At 38.2% G+C, this 16,671-nt stretch overlaps 1 protein-coding gene across 2 annotated transcripts; it reads right to left on the bottom strand.

Moving 5' to 3' along the window:
- Window positions 1–525: 525 nt before the first annotated feature.
- Window positions 526–16,065, bottom strand: ttc33 (tetratricopeptide repeat domain 33). Of its 2 annotated transcripts, none has more exons than XM_018736783.2 (5): window positions 16,024–16,065; window positions 14,600–14,824; window positions 6,120–6,201; window positions 4,584–4,715; window positions 526–1,584 (listed from the first exon to the last, which is right to left on the bottom strand). In XM_018736783.2, the coding sequence occupies exons 2-5, from the start codon at window positions 14,821–14,823 to the stop codon at window positions 1,222–1,224; spliced, it is 801 nt and encodes a 266-aa protein (XP_018592299.1). In that variant the 5' UTR covers window position 14,824; window positions 16,024–16,065; the 3' UTR covers window positions 526–1,221. The 2 variants fall into 2 exon arrangements, with proteins under 2 accessions (XP_018592299.1, XP_018592300.1); XM_018736784.2 differs by lacking the exon at window positions 16,024–16,065 and adding an exon at window positions 15,716–15,994.
- Between the last annotated feature and the right edge of the window lie 606 nt (window positions 16,066–16,671).

Genomic DNA, 16,671 nt, shown 5'->3' with positions numbered 1-16,671 from the left:
TAGAGCAAATTACTCCCGTAAAAATTACACAGTAGTGTAAATGGGTAAATTGTAAGTGGTTTAACAAGTTGTGTTATAGGAAAGCTAATTAAACAAACTTCGCTGACTAACTACAATTAACTTGAGTCGAGAGCAGAAGAAATCTTACAGCATGAGTTTAAGCCCCATTAAGCCAGTGCCCAACACTTGGACTTAACCATGAAGCAGGAGATCAGCAACCTTTATTTAAAAAAAAAAAAAAAAAAAAAAAAAAAAAAAGGCTCAGTTAGGCCTCGAGAAGACCACTGGTGTGCTGTACATTCTGCAACACAGTACCCCTTAAAGGCTTCATATGATTATTCACCACACAAGCAACAGCAGGATGTGTGCAGGATGTGACCCCCCCACTTTCCTAGGCACTCATTGCATCTGGTGGTTTCTGGCTTGTCTGAAGTAAACATTTCTGAGAGATTCTTAATCACAACTGCAAAGTTATTTATTCAAATAAAATTCAAACTTATGGCACTCCCCCAACACACACACACACACACACACACACACACACACACACACACAAGAATTCAGCACTGGAAGTTTGAACAAGACAACATCTGCAACCTATCCAGGCTTCAGTTTCTGTGATAAAAGTGTGACACTACAGAGGGAAATGGAAAGTATGACAGGACAGCAGAGAGAGACCCATGGCAAAACCATATCACAGATTAATCGATTTTACAGGTATTCTGCAGCCGTTCTTTTCACTCCATTCTTTTGTGTAGCATATTTCTGCCATGCATTAATAAATAAATAGAAATTCTAAACACTGAATGGTGCCACCTCCAACAAAATATTAATCTCAACCTTGTGGGAGGTGCGTAGCCATTTGGGATTATGATGAGGACACAACAGGTTACATTTGTACAGGTTTTGAAAAATTAAATTTTTTACACTTTACATTAAACCTTAAATACAAGTATTTGCTGCTTAAATGTAGTTTTTTCTATATATTTAAAACATTTTTTAAAAAGTCAATGCAATTCATGCGAGAAAGGGTAAATTTTTCTTGACAGCAGCAGTTAACAAAATTCTGAAAAGTAATGATCTCAGACTCCTGTTAAGACAAATTCATAGAATTCTTGATACATTTACACAACAAAGCCATGCATCCTCTTCATTTCAACCTCCATAGTATATACAGTAAAATTTAAGCAAAACAACATCCAAAATTAAGTATCAATAATGTCAGAGCCCTCGTGCTTTGATAAACAGATTCTCAGATGGCGATGGACTGTTAGCACTTTCCTGAGTGGTCTGCACCATTCCCCTCCTGTCTATGACGACTCTGGTCTTTCTGACATTGTCATATATTTTCTGCCTCTCTGCAACAGCGACACAAGCAGCAACTACTTCATCACTCTCAAAGTCATAGTCAGGAAGGAGCTCAGGAGCCTGGAGAAGCTGCTGCTTGGCCTCTTCTTCCTGGTTGTCTTTCTCACACATCTCTTGCCTTTGCTTCTGCAGTTTCTGAGCCCAAGCAAGGTCTTCCACCCACAGTGAGTTGTCTGCTGGATATAAATGAATCGCAATCTGGAAACTCCTCACTGCCTAAATAAAATGAATACAAAATTGTTACTAAAATACATTTTCAGCAATATCTTCTTTAAGACACTACCTGAGGACTTCACTGAAATTTGGCCAATTAAAGATATTCTAAACAATTTTTACACATTTAAAAAACAGAAACCATTGCACCAAAGTCAGGTTGTATAATTTTCTACCTCTAGCTCTTATATAGACTGAAAAATGGGTCATCCAGCAACAGTAGGCAACAATATTAGTAAGTTCACAGAACAGAAATAATTGCTAATACAAGCAATCTATCAACTTGGTGTGTGACCTGTTAAATTAAATGCAACAGTATTTGATTTCCTTCAATGACATTTACAGATTTGTTTTGGTTTTTAATTTTACAACTTAAAAAGCTGCAGAGAACTCAAACTGATTGCCCTCTAAATATAAAGAAAACAATGACGGAGAAGATTTCCAAATATCCATTGTAACAGCTAGCATTTCTTTTCTCAACCCCTCCTTCCTTACTGTCAGGAACATCAAGCAACAGAAGGAATAAGTGCTTCAACAGCAGCTGGGCTGAGTGACCAAGTGCACTTAGGCACTAAACCAGAAGTCTCAAAATCGGTGCTTTTTTCAAAGGCTCGGGTCCAAAGCAATGAAATCCACCAATTATAGCTCGTGCCAAATAAAAATGCTGATAAACTGTGATTTTGAAAGCAAGCCCTGTTATTGCCTTTGTACTGTCTTCCAGAGCACAGATTGCAGTGCCGGGAACTGGGGCTTTCTTCCCATTCCGCACCAGCAGTAAGCGATCTCTGTCAGCTGGTAAATTACACGGTGGTTGTCGCAAATTATTCTGCATGGTCACTGAAGGCACCGCAGCAAACACTGAGGACACACTGTCCAGATTCCCTTCCAGTACATACCGCAGCCACAGAAATACAGGCAGAGGTGAGGATTAATTGTGTTGATGTTAACACCATGTACAATGCTCCAGGAAATCTGTTACAGGAGTCTTCAGAGAGCTTTCAACTCTTCATTGAGACTGCACAGGCTATTTTAACATTTTCATCAAGTTTGAACTAAATTAACATTTAAAAAAAGTGCAGCAAGGATGTGGGTAAAATAACTGAATTCATTATTCCCATTAACAGCTAGTAAAGAGATATTTTTCAAAATACATGCATGTTGAAACAGATTCAGCCAAACCACTCTGCACCACCTTATTGTTTCATTGCAGTGTACAATTCTTTTCCCTGCAAACTGTACATACAAAGCCATCCAACCTAAATTTGAGTACATATCACTCTCCAAAAACCCCTTAGATAGTTCTTATGTACCTTAAAATGGTAAAATAATAAACTAGCAGAATGATAAAATAATAGCTGAGCACATTGTGACATTTCAGCTCACAACACAAACTCTTCTTAGAGCTGAAAGTTACAAATTGAAGCCATTACAAGCACTGAAAAACAGACCCGCTTACATATCAAAGGAACTGAATCACAAACACTTTATAAAAATAAAAAAAATAATAAAAAAAAAAAACACACACACACACAAAATACACATGGAAAAAGTCATACTTTGACACCAAGCTACAGTCTGATTCGTATACACACACAGAAAATCCTCAGAGACCTGAAACTCTCAGCAATACAGCATGGTGGTCAGACTTTAGAAAACATCTTCATCCATTATGTGCACCATCACTATAGAATTTCCACTTCAACTGTTTTTCAAGCTTAAAGTATACTGTAAAAATTGTAACAAAAGGGGGAAAACTGTTTGATCCACTTTGAAAGCAAATCGGATGAAACTTCAGTCCCTCAAATTCCTTTTCCTGTTCTGACCAAACATGCATTTATTTGGTTTATACTAAATCAATTTTCAACACTTCATTTACTCCATGACATGTCTGTCAGGATGTACAAGACCATGAAGCTGAAGTAGCAACAGAATCATTGTCAGTTTTTCTTTCTTTTTAGTTCCATAACTATGTTCACTTCAGAATTTATGCCAGGCCTTAGAGCCAGGGTGTGCCAGAACACGTATCATTGTGTTCCACTGACAAGGCTCTGAAATGGTGAAATGCATTAAAACCACAAAAGTGTCTCATACGAAAAATGACAAGAAAGAATAAGATCACTTTACCACTAGGAACTTCACCAGCTACTATTATGGAAAACTTATAAGCATAAAAGTGAAGGAGTACATTCAAAAGGTATACATTCTTTATAAAAAAAAAAAAGTATAAAAGATTAATGTAAAAATATTGAAAAATGGAATAAACTACAGTCACCCCTTCACATTCATGGGCGTTAGGGGTGGAAGACCCCCACGAATGTGAAAATTTGAAGACTTTTCACTACGGAGCATATCTAGCAATTGCACCTTTTGTGTTAGAGTCGTCACCGTCTTCTTCCTTTTACGAACACTATGAGAAGCACTGGAAGCACACGTGTTGGACCCATTATTAAAATTGCAAAGCTAATGGCACTTAAAAGTTTAAAAGTTACTGCAAGATACGTAAGATTCAATGGTCACAAAGACAGGTAACACGTGAGTGAGGATGGTTGCCGAGACACAGATGAACGGTGCGGTGTACCCAAGCAAAGATGCGTAGTCCCGTAGTTCCCCCCCCCCCCCCCCACCAAAAATAACTTTTAATATTAAACATACAGTATGCCCCCAAACTAGCAAATATTAAATAACACTAATATTTATATATTATATGATTTTATGCAACACAAATAATTTTCAGTATCGTTTATATATTTTTGGCTTACATGTCGTCTGCAAGTTTCTGCGATCTTTCGGAAAGCTCCAAAAAAATTCCCATTTAATTGTTCACAGCTAACTCGCAAATGACCGAAACCATTTGCGAATCTGGAGGGGTGACTGTAGTGAGAACTAGATCAACTAGGAGACCACAGTGGAAGTTCACTTATTTGATAGTTACTGGAATGTATATCGTGTTCAGTTTAACATCGTAGGTTACGAGTGGCTGTAGCAATGGACTACCTTCTTACCAGATCAACTTCTCCCAGAGCTAGCTGAGCCCGGCCAAGGGTCTGCCACGCCTCCCACCAGAGGGGGCGCAGCTTCACCGCCATCTCAGCCGCCTGCACAGCAGGAAACACTTCTTGCAGGTGAGTGAACACCTGAAGCAAGAGGACACCAGAGAGGAAATGTCAGGGAGAGATCATACTGCTCTCGACAATACTAATATGACAGCAAAAATTCTGGGGGCCATAATCACTCATATCAATTACGACTGTGTCACCTTGAATACGATAATTTGTTGCACCATGAATCTAAATTCATGTTTTATTTTCATTTACAAGAATGACTAATAGATAAAAATGGGCTTCTCGTCTGTATTAAGAAAACTCTTGCATTACAGAGACACATCAGTGCTCACAAATTACGAAATAGATTTGCAGCCTCAATACTTGTGCTTTGTAATCCATACAGCAACACTAATTTACACAGCTGGTGTTTGATGTTACTAAGGTAGGAATGCAAAAAGAAAATAGTTTGTATCATTCAAATCATTGATCAGACCATTTAAAAAAGAATTCTTCAGGTAACATTCTTCAGGTCAGTTTCCTTGAATTCAACATTCAAATGACAAACTGTTCAAATTTTCTTGGGGGGTGGGGGGGAAATCAGCCAGACACACCTATATAAATATTTGTTTTATAATGTCAACACTGGTTTAAAAATATTTGTTAAACTACAACCTGTTGTTTTCCACCGGTATACTTATTTATAGGCTACTTTTATGTTTAATAAGTTTTATGAAATAAACCATATATATAAATAGCCTGCTCAGTGGAGTCTGAGAAATGACGAGCAGAAACTGTTCTGACGTTTAGTGCCCGTCAGAGTGCATATATTTAACAGAATGAAGCTTTTTCACGAGACAGCATTACAGACAAGTTATCAAATTACTGGAAGTTTTGTATATTTGAGTCAACAAGCACGAATGACATTTACTGCTGTTCCTGCTTCATCAAGGTCAACCATGGCACATCTAGTTTGCATTCTAAAAATAATTAAGGCAGAGCAGTGTTATATCTCATGTCTGTTATTTATAATGTCTTCACTAGCTTTTTAAACAATAACTGTTGCCTCTCTGGCCTGCCTTGCAGCTGTCACTGGTTGCTAAATGGTATTAAGACCTGTCAAGAATGTGTCCAGTTAATGGAACAGAGACTAGAGGTCTCCAAGTTGGCTGAATTCGAACATGTCATCACTCTACTGTTGTCACACTCAAATTTACAGTAAAACTTTGGACTTCACGTAAGCTTTTGGGGCTTTGAAAGCAGACACCCACAGTTGTGGGTTTTAAAAACAAACATCATCAGCAGGTCAACCAGAGGTTAACAGTGGTGGGTGGTAATACATTTGGTTGGTAACACAATTAGAAGGGGCAACTTGTAACCTATATTAGTACCTAAATATCCAGCTTTGTATCTGAAGAAAAATATAAGTGGACAGCTAATTATATAACAATCACAATAGAAAATTAAAACAACATCAGCAACAGCAATTCAATGTACCTGGGATTTCATTTCATAGAGGGTAGCATCATCTGGAGTCGAATGAATGGCTTCTTCCCATTTCTTTATTGCTTCCCAGCGCCTGTGGGTCATGAAACAGAGGTCAAATACAGTAAAGTGTAGAAACATCATTACCCACAGGGAACACACCCCCATTCATAAACAGATGCACAACATTTAAAACATGGGTCACTTTGCAGAGGCCCAAATGTTAATGACAGCTAGTAGAAGAATGAAGTCCTCACCGCAAGTTGTATCAATGTTTTTTGTGGAAGGTTTAAAATCCTGTGAAAGTCATTTACCAAAAATGTCTTGGTACCCAAACTACTGGTATCCTGAGGAAAGGTCTGTGTATTACGCATAAAAACAGCTGCTTACACACTTAAACGTTTACACTGATTCATAAATTTTATAGATCAGCAAGCTACAAATACTTTTCCTAACTAAAAATGTTCATATAAATTAAAGCAATTTCACAAAGAAATAGATCAAGGAAAACTGACTAAATATTTCAATGTTATAATACTAATATGACTATTGAATAGTAATGTACCTGACAAATGAATCCGTCCAAATGCAGACTGCCAAAGGCACTAACAGTCAACACAAAACATACAGAATTTCTTATTTAGGCAAAAGGCCACCACAGCATTACAACAATTTCTCAAAGCCCAAAGAACGTCACATACTGTGATCTAGGGAAGTGGAAGTTCCACAAGCTCTTTCTGAAAATAGGGTTCTCATTGCACTGTCAAACACAAAGTCTATATGGGTGATTTATTTCTTTGTTAGGAAACATCCAGCTGCTACTGAAAAACATATCGCACACTAGAAATAAGTGATATCTGTAGCAAAAGGACAGGATGCTGGTCTGTCACAGGGCAGCCTCACACATTCATTCATTCAAGGACAATTTAGAGCTACCGATTCACCTGTAATACATCTTTGTACTGAGGGTGGCAACCAGAGCAAATAGATGAAAACAATACTTATGGAGACAACATGCAAATTATATTTACTTTTACATTTATTTAACAGATGCTTTTCTTCACAGTGACAGAGAGTTAAGTTACTTACAATGATTCACCCATTTATACAGTTTTTTACTTGAACACTTTATGGAAGTAACTAGCTCAAGGAGGCAAGATTCAAACCTGAGTCCTACAAGCACAAGGTGACAGTTGTAAACACTATGCTATTTGAATAGGTATATGCAAGAGCAGGCAAATGCAAATGTTTTTAGTTGTTTTATTATCGCTTCATCTGACAGACTTTTTCGAGCAGTAAAGATCTAAATCAGTTCAACCCATATCATGACAAGTGAGCTGTTCTATTTAAGTTGCCATACATGTAATGCAGTACTTCACTGTTTTGTCTCAAGAAAGCAAACTATAAACCAATCTTTGATGATATACTGAGATAAATAACTGCACTTCATTTTACTGCCTGCTGACATTTACAACTGTAACAACCTACCTCCCCTACAACTCTAAAATCATACGCTGATGGTGAAACTGCTTTATTTACATCACCAAGCACCCCTATAACATATGTCTTCTCAAAGAGTACATTCTTGACGTCAACCCACCAGTATCAATTAAAATTTAACTGTGATTCAATGAGGGCAAACATTTACGATGAGCTATAACAGATCCTTTCCTTCTAGTGTTTCATCCTGTTCTGTCTGAGCTTATAATATTACAGAGCAGGGAACACTGAGGGAGACCAAAAAAAGTCTATTAATCAACACGTTCATTACAAAGGTGAGTCAAGACCTCCAATCTAAAATGAATCCAATTTAAGGAGACACGTAAGATATCAATATTTATTACCACAGCAGAGGAACACACTGTACGCATACAACACCCACTCTGTGTTCTAAGGCATGGGTCAAGAAGCAGCTCTTGTTTATTCAACATTTAGAGTGTCTGAGAGACAAATGACATCACTGTGACTGTCTGTACAGTAGTAAGTCATTAACCCATGAGGCTAAAAGAAACAAAAAGCACATACAGTCAACTATAAATAATGTTAGTGTTTGATCAGGATACTTGACAAGAGGTAACGAAAGGGCAAGGAAACACTGAAAAACCGGGAAAACCTGATAAGGGGGTGGAGGACTCCAGCACAGCTAAGACGTGGGAATATGGAGGAGTGAGCACGTCCCTGTAAACGGTCTTAACATTAACAGTAAAACAAGAACACTCTTAAGCAATCTACACGTTATCTGACCCAACATACACACAATACCTCTTTCTTTTACTCTAACCTATTTCCTATTGAAGCAATGGTGTCATTAGTTCCAAAAGGTCACAGTGTAGTGAATGCTTCTCAACAGAAATAAGTACTTTCCACAATTTGGACAGCTGAGTCAGATGTGGCACCTTGAAGGCCATGTGTTGTCTGAATGCTGAGGCTCATGCTTTCCTAGATACGCATGAACTCATCTCATGTGCAGAGACCAGCATCCTCCATGCTTGAGCATCCCTTACACTAGCTCTTGCAGACACCTCCTTCCTGACACACATCTTGTTCGAGCTGTGGGTGTACATCTGTTTGCGTCTGGTCTGCTGGCTCTACGCACTCCTTCAGTAATACAAACAGCTTTGTTTCCTTTCAGTCCAGCTAAGAACGGGGAAGAAAAGAAACGTGCAGTATTACTCATTTAGGGGGAGGAAATTTTGCTGGAGCAAATCAGATAAAGTGCCTTCCACAAAGGTATAACACTAGAAGACCTCCTGGAACATAAATTGACAACCTTCAGGCTGCAGGTCCCAACCCTTACACTCTACTTTCCAATACAAGATTAGATTGCATAAAATGTGTCAACAGTAACAATAATTAAATGACAATAACAATGCTAATCCTTCTCTTGAGAGACACATGATGCATCTTGATGGTTCCATTTCCCATAAACTTATTTTTGCAAACTGGAAGAAAGGAATAAACCTAAACAAGCTGTAGCTGGTAGTGTCGTGGTTAGACACCCTACCCTATAATAGAAGGAATCATGTTCAAGTTCAATTTCAGTTCAATTCATTCTTATAGAGCACTCTTTTTACACAGTGACACAGAGTGCTGATCAAACAGATAACACAGATAAACAAACAAATCTCTGTTCCCACTGTACTACTCTTGAGTAAGGTACTCACCCTGAATTGCTCCAGTACAAACTGCCCAACTATATAAATGGGTAAATCACTGTAAGTCGCTTTGGAAAAAAGCATCAGACAATTAAATAAATGTAAATGTAAACTTGAAAATGCACTGCTTTTACAGTGATTCCACCCTGGGCTTGTGTTGTGGACATTCATTGTTATTTCTGTAATGTACTCATAGAGAGCACCATTTCACATTAGTACACAATTAGCCTGATAACATTACACAGCCAAGACACAACCCACCACCCTTGTCAATATTAGTAAAACATGTAGGAGACTGTCATATTGTTTGGGCAATGCTGATAGAGGAAAGACTAAGAACTGTTACCAAAACTGCTAACATCACTATCAGCACTTTGTCTAATGAATATGAAATCGGTATAACAAGAGGCAACTGCAGAAAATACCATACCATAGATAAGATGATCTGACATACATAATTCTTCTTTAAATGCTGATTAAAAACAGACAAATTGTCATGAAATTAGAAAAAATATCTGTCAATTCACCTGAAGTGAAAAAGGCATCACTTCAATGTACAAATATTAAGTTGAAATTTTAAAAACAAGATAAAAGAAAATGATTCATAAAACAGGCCAAAGTACATGTAAGCTGTTTTCAATATTTTTTTTAAAACTCCTAAAGGTCCAAAGTATTATAACAGTGTAGCAAAAGGTATTCTAAAATCATCTGCTGACTACGTTTTTTAAAAAAAAAAAAAAAAAACAGGGTGCTGAAGCCCACATGTTAATGAGGGTGCCGAAGAAAACAGCTGAGAAGACATATTTCTGAAAAACTGAAACGTTGCAGGGCAGGTGAAAAGGTTGTATGGTTTCATGACCACTCTTCGCTAACTTGGAAAACCATATGAATGTGACCACATTCATCTTGCTGAGTTGCTGCGTGAGGACATTTGCTAAATGAAAAAATGATCACACTAATGGATTTTGCAGAAACCATTTTGCACAGTGTTTCAAAGACTGCATGTCCTACAGTAAAACAAACAGCAAAAAAAGGACAAAGAACTGAAACTGAGCAGATGAAAAAAAGCAAGAAATGCTTTACGCAATGCAATATTATTACAATTTTATACTTAACATCTCAGAAACCAAAAATCAAATCTTTAAGTTACATATATTATACAGTAATGCAGATTTCACTACAAAGGTTGTATATAGTATTTTTTTGCCAGCTACACACGCACCTGTACACACTTGATCCACCCAATTGTAATTACTGTACAGTTGAAAAAGCACACTTAGAAGTAAGGGCTATTCCTCCGATCATACCAACAGCCCATTAGGTGTGCAGCAGATCATCAGTGTCATGATGAAGACGGACTCCAAGGAACACAGGCCACTGAGAATTTCATATTCCTCCTTGCCAGAGACATCCAGCATGACAAATTCAAGTAGTCTGTAGCACTTTAAGATCCTCATTAAAGATCCTTAGATTTCAGATCTTTAAATTCAGATCAGTTTATTTTTCATTAAATGTGCAGTTACACTGAAAATGTTATTTAAAATTTACTCAAAAAGGTTCCACATCAGGCCTAAAAAATTCTGCCTCTTTCTTATTTAAAACTTTTGTTTTAGAAGCTGTAGAAGCATACAGTAAAAGCTTGAAAAATTAACTTGCACAGAATGTGTTCTTTCACTCAGTAGAAGGCTTCAGAAGTTGACAAATGTGTGCTATTTTTCAGAAAATCTGAATATGGCATTGTGGTCACATCTCAACACCGTGGTGGAGAATGCTTAAGCCATGGTAGGGGAGTGCCTGCAAGAGTTCTGCACCAATTTCAAACGAAGACTTATAGACTCTCGCAGTTAAAATCACAGGTGTGAAATACATTATTATTTTTATCAGTTGCTTATCCATCTAAATCAACTTCCTGTTTTTTGTACAGCTACATATTTTACTGGTGTAACTGAGGGCAAGTATATTGACCAAAAGCTGCAATCACCAGCTGTATTTCATAACATAAACGCTTTTTTCTTTTTTAGTTTGTGTGCCACCAGAACCTCCCAGCAGCCAACCACTCACAGGGAGGATTAAAAAAGCAGACAGAGAAATCATGACTTCCAGATGAGTCCATACCATTGAGGACAGCCACTTCCCAAATGTCACATGGTGGAAAAGGACAAATGCCAGATGAAATGTGTCAAAACAAAAGGTGAATTTGGCAGTTGTCTGTCAACACTTAACTTAGACATGTTAAAGTAACTGCACAGGATGCAGATAGCAAAGCCTTCATACTAAAGTCAGGAAGTCAGGCACTATTGTTAGAAGCAAATGAAGACAAGCTTCTTCATGCATCAAATAAATAACTACTGTTACATTTCTACCACAAATCAACTTTACTAATTTTTTAGTGATGCTGGAAACGTTTGTAGAAAATCACAAAACAAAGAATTGCTATCAAGGCATATATATACACGCCTGCTTTAAATAACATATCATTTTGAACACTTAAAATTAGAAATGAGAGCGGATGCACTGTACAGTGACACACACCCCCCCAGCTGAAGCTGCTTGTCCTAAGCAGGGTTGTGGAGAGCCGGAGCCTAACCCGGCAACACAGGGTGTAAGGCTGGAGGGGGAGGGGACAGACCAGGGATGGACGCCAGTCCGTCACAAGGCACCCCAAGCGGGACTCGAACCCCAGACCTACCACCACGCCCCCCTTACAGTGAGTTAAAAAGTCACAAATGGTATGGGCATACTTTCAGTCCAAGGTCCATTTATGTCTAATGTTTCCAAGAGCAGTAACTGATAAAATGCTGGTCTGTAACCCATCACAGATGCTTTCATTACTTTGCTTTTCTTTATACCGCTATCATAATTTCTCAGCATTATATTTCTTATTCAAGCAAATCACTTCAGTACTAAGGAACTGTAATCTGAATGTCACACCAAAACATGGGTCTCTAGTGAAGATTCCAGAGGACTTATCTGTGCCAAGAGAAAACTTGGCTACTGGAAAAAACTGAAGTTAAATTACAGAATTAAGTACTTTGAGCTGACAGAACAGGTAGAAAATGGGGGGGCGTGGAACCAGCAGCACTGAAGAGAAGGCAGCCCAGCTGTACAAAATTCGTGATGTCAGTTCAATGGGCTTGCAAGACACAAACCAAATTACATGCAAGTCCAGACACAGCTGTGAGCCAATAACCATGCTGCAGTTCACAGGCCCAGAAAAACACAACTTCCTCACTGAAATCCACTTAATACTGAATTATTTAATTATACTTGGTTATCAGAGATAACAAATATCAGTAGCGTAAGCTGTGCTCGCCAAAATTAAATTTTCTAAAGAGTCCACAAAGAAGGAAGACGAAAAAGGTGCATCAGCTGAGAAACTGACTGAAAGCATATGTTGATATACTCACTGATACAGAAAGATGCGACATATCCATTGATATAGAAAACACACATTACATAATATTGTTGTTACATCCCGATTAATAGAAAGCTAAGAACAAGTAATCCAGTCAACTGAAAGGCATCAAAGATGACCTACCGCTTGTGAAGAGCAACAATTTTCTTAGAACAGTCTCCACCGCAAAATTTATCAACTGCTTCAAGCATTTAATAAATTTTTCCATTTTTAACAAAAAAGTATGGTCCTTGTCTCATTTCAAGGTTTAAGACATTACACGTGTTTCATATTCAAGTTAAAAACAGACAGTAATATTCATACATCATGTGCTGAGAGTTGTGTTGTGGGTTGACACACAATGAACAAAACTACACAAATAACCTACCAAGGTTATATGGATAGTAATAAATTTAACAACACTGGGAAGTGAAACAAGGTAATAAGACTGGACCTAGGAAAGTTAACAACTACTGCATTTTTAATTAAGGCTCTGTTTATCATCAGCCCTTTTGTGTGTGAATGCACGTAATTAGAGGAAAATCCCTTCAGTTTATACAAACCTGAAAAACTGATCAATAACATGTTTTGTTACATTACGTTCCTACAGGAAATACACTTTGGCAATAAAACAAAACATGCCAAAAATTGCGGAACAGCAAAAACAATAGTAATACATCTCATTTTCTCAGATCCTGATGAACTGCAGGAGAGCAAAAACTTTGCTATTATGTTTTTGAACTTTTCTGCATAAGAACTGATTTAAAGCATTATTACTGAAGTGATATAAAACGGGAGATTTTTACATTTATTTAAAAACAGTCTAACATACAGTATATAACACTATATTCAGTACATGATGATCTGTTGATGAGGCACAGATGGATAATGCAGATCTGAGTGACAAATTACGTGACTAAAATTAAGAATCGCCCGTAAACATGCTAGGTTTTGAATGGGCTTAAATTTCAATTCAGTTCAACGTATTTTTATAGAGCACTCTTCTCACACAGTAAACCAGAATGCTGAACAAAGAGTCAAGAGCAATTGATTTTAAAAACTCTTGAAAAATGGCTCCCCCTATTGAAGAAAACCTATGAACAGCATTTGGAGAAAGAAAAAGAATCTCTGAAAAACATTAAATTTACGAGACTGCAATGAGCTTGTGTAGCATGCTGTTGCTTGCCTCACATTTACTAAAATAATACTTTTTTATAAGCCTTGGCCACTGCTCAACCACACCCCTGCGTCATTTAGAAGCATTCCTAGCACATCTTCTGTGGTCACCCAGCAACCGGGTCTTTCGGAAAAACTAGTGTTACAGAATGATATTTTTGCATGCATGAGTCTCTGCCTTAAAAGAAGCATTTCCTTCACTATAACATAAAATGCTACTTTTTCCCTTCTAAAATAGGAACAACTGCAAAGGAAATCGCTTATGAAAAGTCAAGTAGCATACCATGTGATTGTGAAACTACCACATGTACAGTTGTGTTTTAATTACACTACTGGTGCAATTATGATCATTACAACTAATTATATACTACAGCATATATAGCTAATCACACAAATGATATATCACGTCAATAGAAAGCAAACAGCATCTGAACATACCAGAACTTGTGCAAGCAAGGCCATGAGCTCAGAGAAAACTCCTAAAGTGTTTAATTCAAAAAGAAAAAAGTAATAATCCTGAGACATTTAAAACCAGATTTACGCTTTATAAGCTATGAAATATCAAGGCTGGTTTGGTCTAAGAAGTAATCAGGCATGAGAGAGCAACTGGTGGACTTCTGACTTCCAGGTGCATCTCTAAATTCAGGAGATGGTGTGTGGCTCCTGTGGTCCCCTGCTCCATAAGTCAATGTACTTTATACCCACTTTCCAAACCATCTGTTACACTGATGCATCCTTAGCAGTACGAACCACTCAGCTCTACTGACCTGCCCTCTTCAGCCAGCAGAGACCCTTCATTCTTGAGCCTCTTACTCTTGGCAGCACAGTCCTCCAGGAGTACCTCTTTGCGGCGCTTGGTGGCATTGAGCCAGTCTACCTCGTCGCTGTCACCATTATCGGCCACCTCCTCCTGTGCCTCAGCTTCGAAGATTTGCAACACCGTCTTGGAGATCTTCTCGCCTGCCTTCCTCTTCCAGCCAAATGAAGCCATTCTGATGGGACAAAACAGTATAGGCCATGTTATTTACTACATAAAGAAAGGAAATATATATCACAGTAGTGAAATTCCATCCTTCCATTATCAAGAACTACTCGTCCTACACAGGGTCATGGTGACCCATCCCAGAAGAACGGGATGAGGCAGGATACACTCCGGATAGCACACCAGTCCACTGCAGGGCAATCACAGACACACATACACTCACAACAGCCAGAGTCACCGATCTACATGAAGCACATCTTTAGACTGTTGGGAGGAAACCCACGCTAACAAAGTGGGAACATGCAAAGTCCACACCGAGCCTGTTCCGCCCGCTCCACCACTACGCCACTCCAGCAAAGAAAACTGTATGAGGATAATATAGATTTTCACCACCAAGACTGGTAACATAAGGTCAAGACTTTTTTTTCCATTGTGATCTGAAATGAAAACTCAAATTCAACACACATCTGGGTTTCTTTATTATAGCTTGCTTGGGAAAAAAAACTTAGCACTTTCTACATCAAAAACATTGCCATGATATGGGGATGTTGGGGGATATGGTGGAAGACAGGGACTTTTTCCCTCCTCACAAAATACACTGAGTAACAGCTGCTCAGGAGCTCCAGCTCCTGTGCCATTCTGATTCTTCCCAATCCCAGTACTGAAGGACCTGTGCCACATCAACACACCTCAACCTTCTGCTGTACGTTCAATCATTTATTATGTAAGAGGAGACCGATGTCTTACATACGAAACACAAATGACAAGGAAGGAAGGAAAAAAAATGGCAAAGTCGCAGTCCTGCAGTGAGTGAGTGAGTGAGCGGTGATTCTCGGTTCACTTAACACAGACAGTTTATGAAACTGTACACTAGGATTAGTAAAAATTAATATTTACAAACCAGTATTTATTATCCATATTCCAGCACAATGAGGACAATGTTATCATGTATTCTTTCCGAGAGTCAGTAAGCAGCTGTAAACACAGCGAGCCGTGCAGAGGCGGTCAACAACACCATCCGTCGACGTCACACGAAGAGGGATACCACCACCGTGTCAAAAAACAAAGCTCGTCTGGTAAACGACACTGTAAATATCAAAGTCTGGTTTCTTTAAAGTTCCCACAAGACTGATTTACCAACTTGGTTTGTTAGAGCACGTATACGAACAAAATTTCGTAATAACCGAACACCCTCAAGGTGATACTTACAAAATGAAGGTGTTTCTACGCGTAACGCTACTAACCCGGAAACAGTACCTGATGTCTACTGACCTTTCAGAATAACTTCCGGTGTTTAGACCCGAAGAGCCTGCTGTAGTACATGGCCTTGCAAGCTCAATGAAAGCGCTGTGAATTCATCGTATACATAAATTGTAAGGATTACGGTGCTCACAGCCTCACCAGCACAGATATTCCATAAAATAGACTATTCTCTATGGCTAACCAGTTTAGAATACATCAAGAAAATCAAACCAAATTGTGAACCAAATCGTGAACCCCAAATGATTTATAATATTGGCAGGGAGGGAGATGTTTTTTTGGGTTCAGTATGATGGGAATACATATCACTTAGGCAAGTTAAACTACTGAATAATTGAGCTTTTGATAATGAAATAAAATGTGCACTATTAGTCACTTGGGGAAACTGAATGATACAGATAAATGAAGACTTCAAAAGGTTTATGCAATTTATGTTTATTAGGCAGTTTTGTATACATGATTTCCAACACTATCAATTCAAAATACATTGGTCAATCTGCTAGGTCCCCCCACTCTCCACTACACTTAAAAATGAGAGCAGTTAAGACGCATACATAGAGGTAATTAATCTATGATTTGTCCCCCAGTGTAATATCT

The sequence above is a fragment of the Scleropages formosus genome, chromosome 6, assembly GCF_900964775.1.
Source record: "Scleropages formosus chromosome 6, fSclFor1.1, whole genome shotgun sequence".
In the NCBI taxonomy this organism is placed as follows: domain Eukaryota; kingdom Metazoa; phylum Chordata; class Actinopteri; order Osteoglossiformes; family Osteoglossidae; genus Scleropages; species Scleropages formosus.
Note: the sequence above shows the minus strand (reverse complement) of the source record. Positions and strands in the feature narration are given on the sequence as shown.

What these genes read in the sequence shown, in the direction of transcription:
- ttc33 (XM_018736783.2), bottom strand. Translation starts at nt 14,823, where the DNA reads ATGGCTTCATTTGGCTGGAAGAGGAAGGCAGGCGAGAAGATCTCCAAG. An exon ending in TCTATGAAATGAAATCCCAG is followed by an intron (nt 4,716 to 6,119) that starts GTACATTGAATT and finishes CTCTTGCTTCAG; the next exon opens with GTGTTCACTCACCTGCAAGA. An exon ending in CTCTGGGAGAAGTTGATCTG is followed by an intron (nt 1,585 to 4,583) that starts GTAAGAAGGTAG and finishes CATTTTATTTAG; the next exon opens with GCAGTGAGGAGTTTCCAGAT.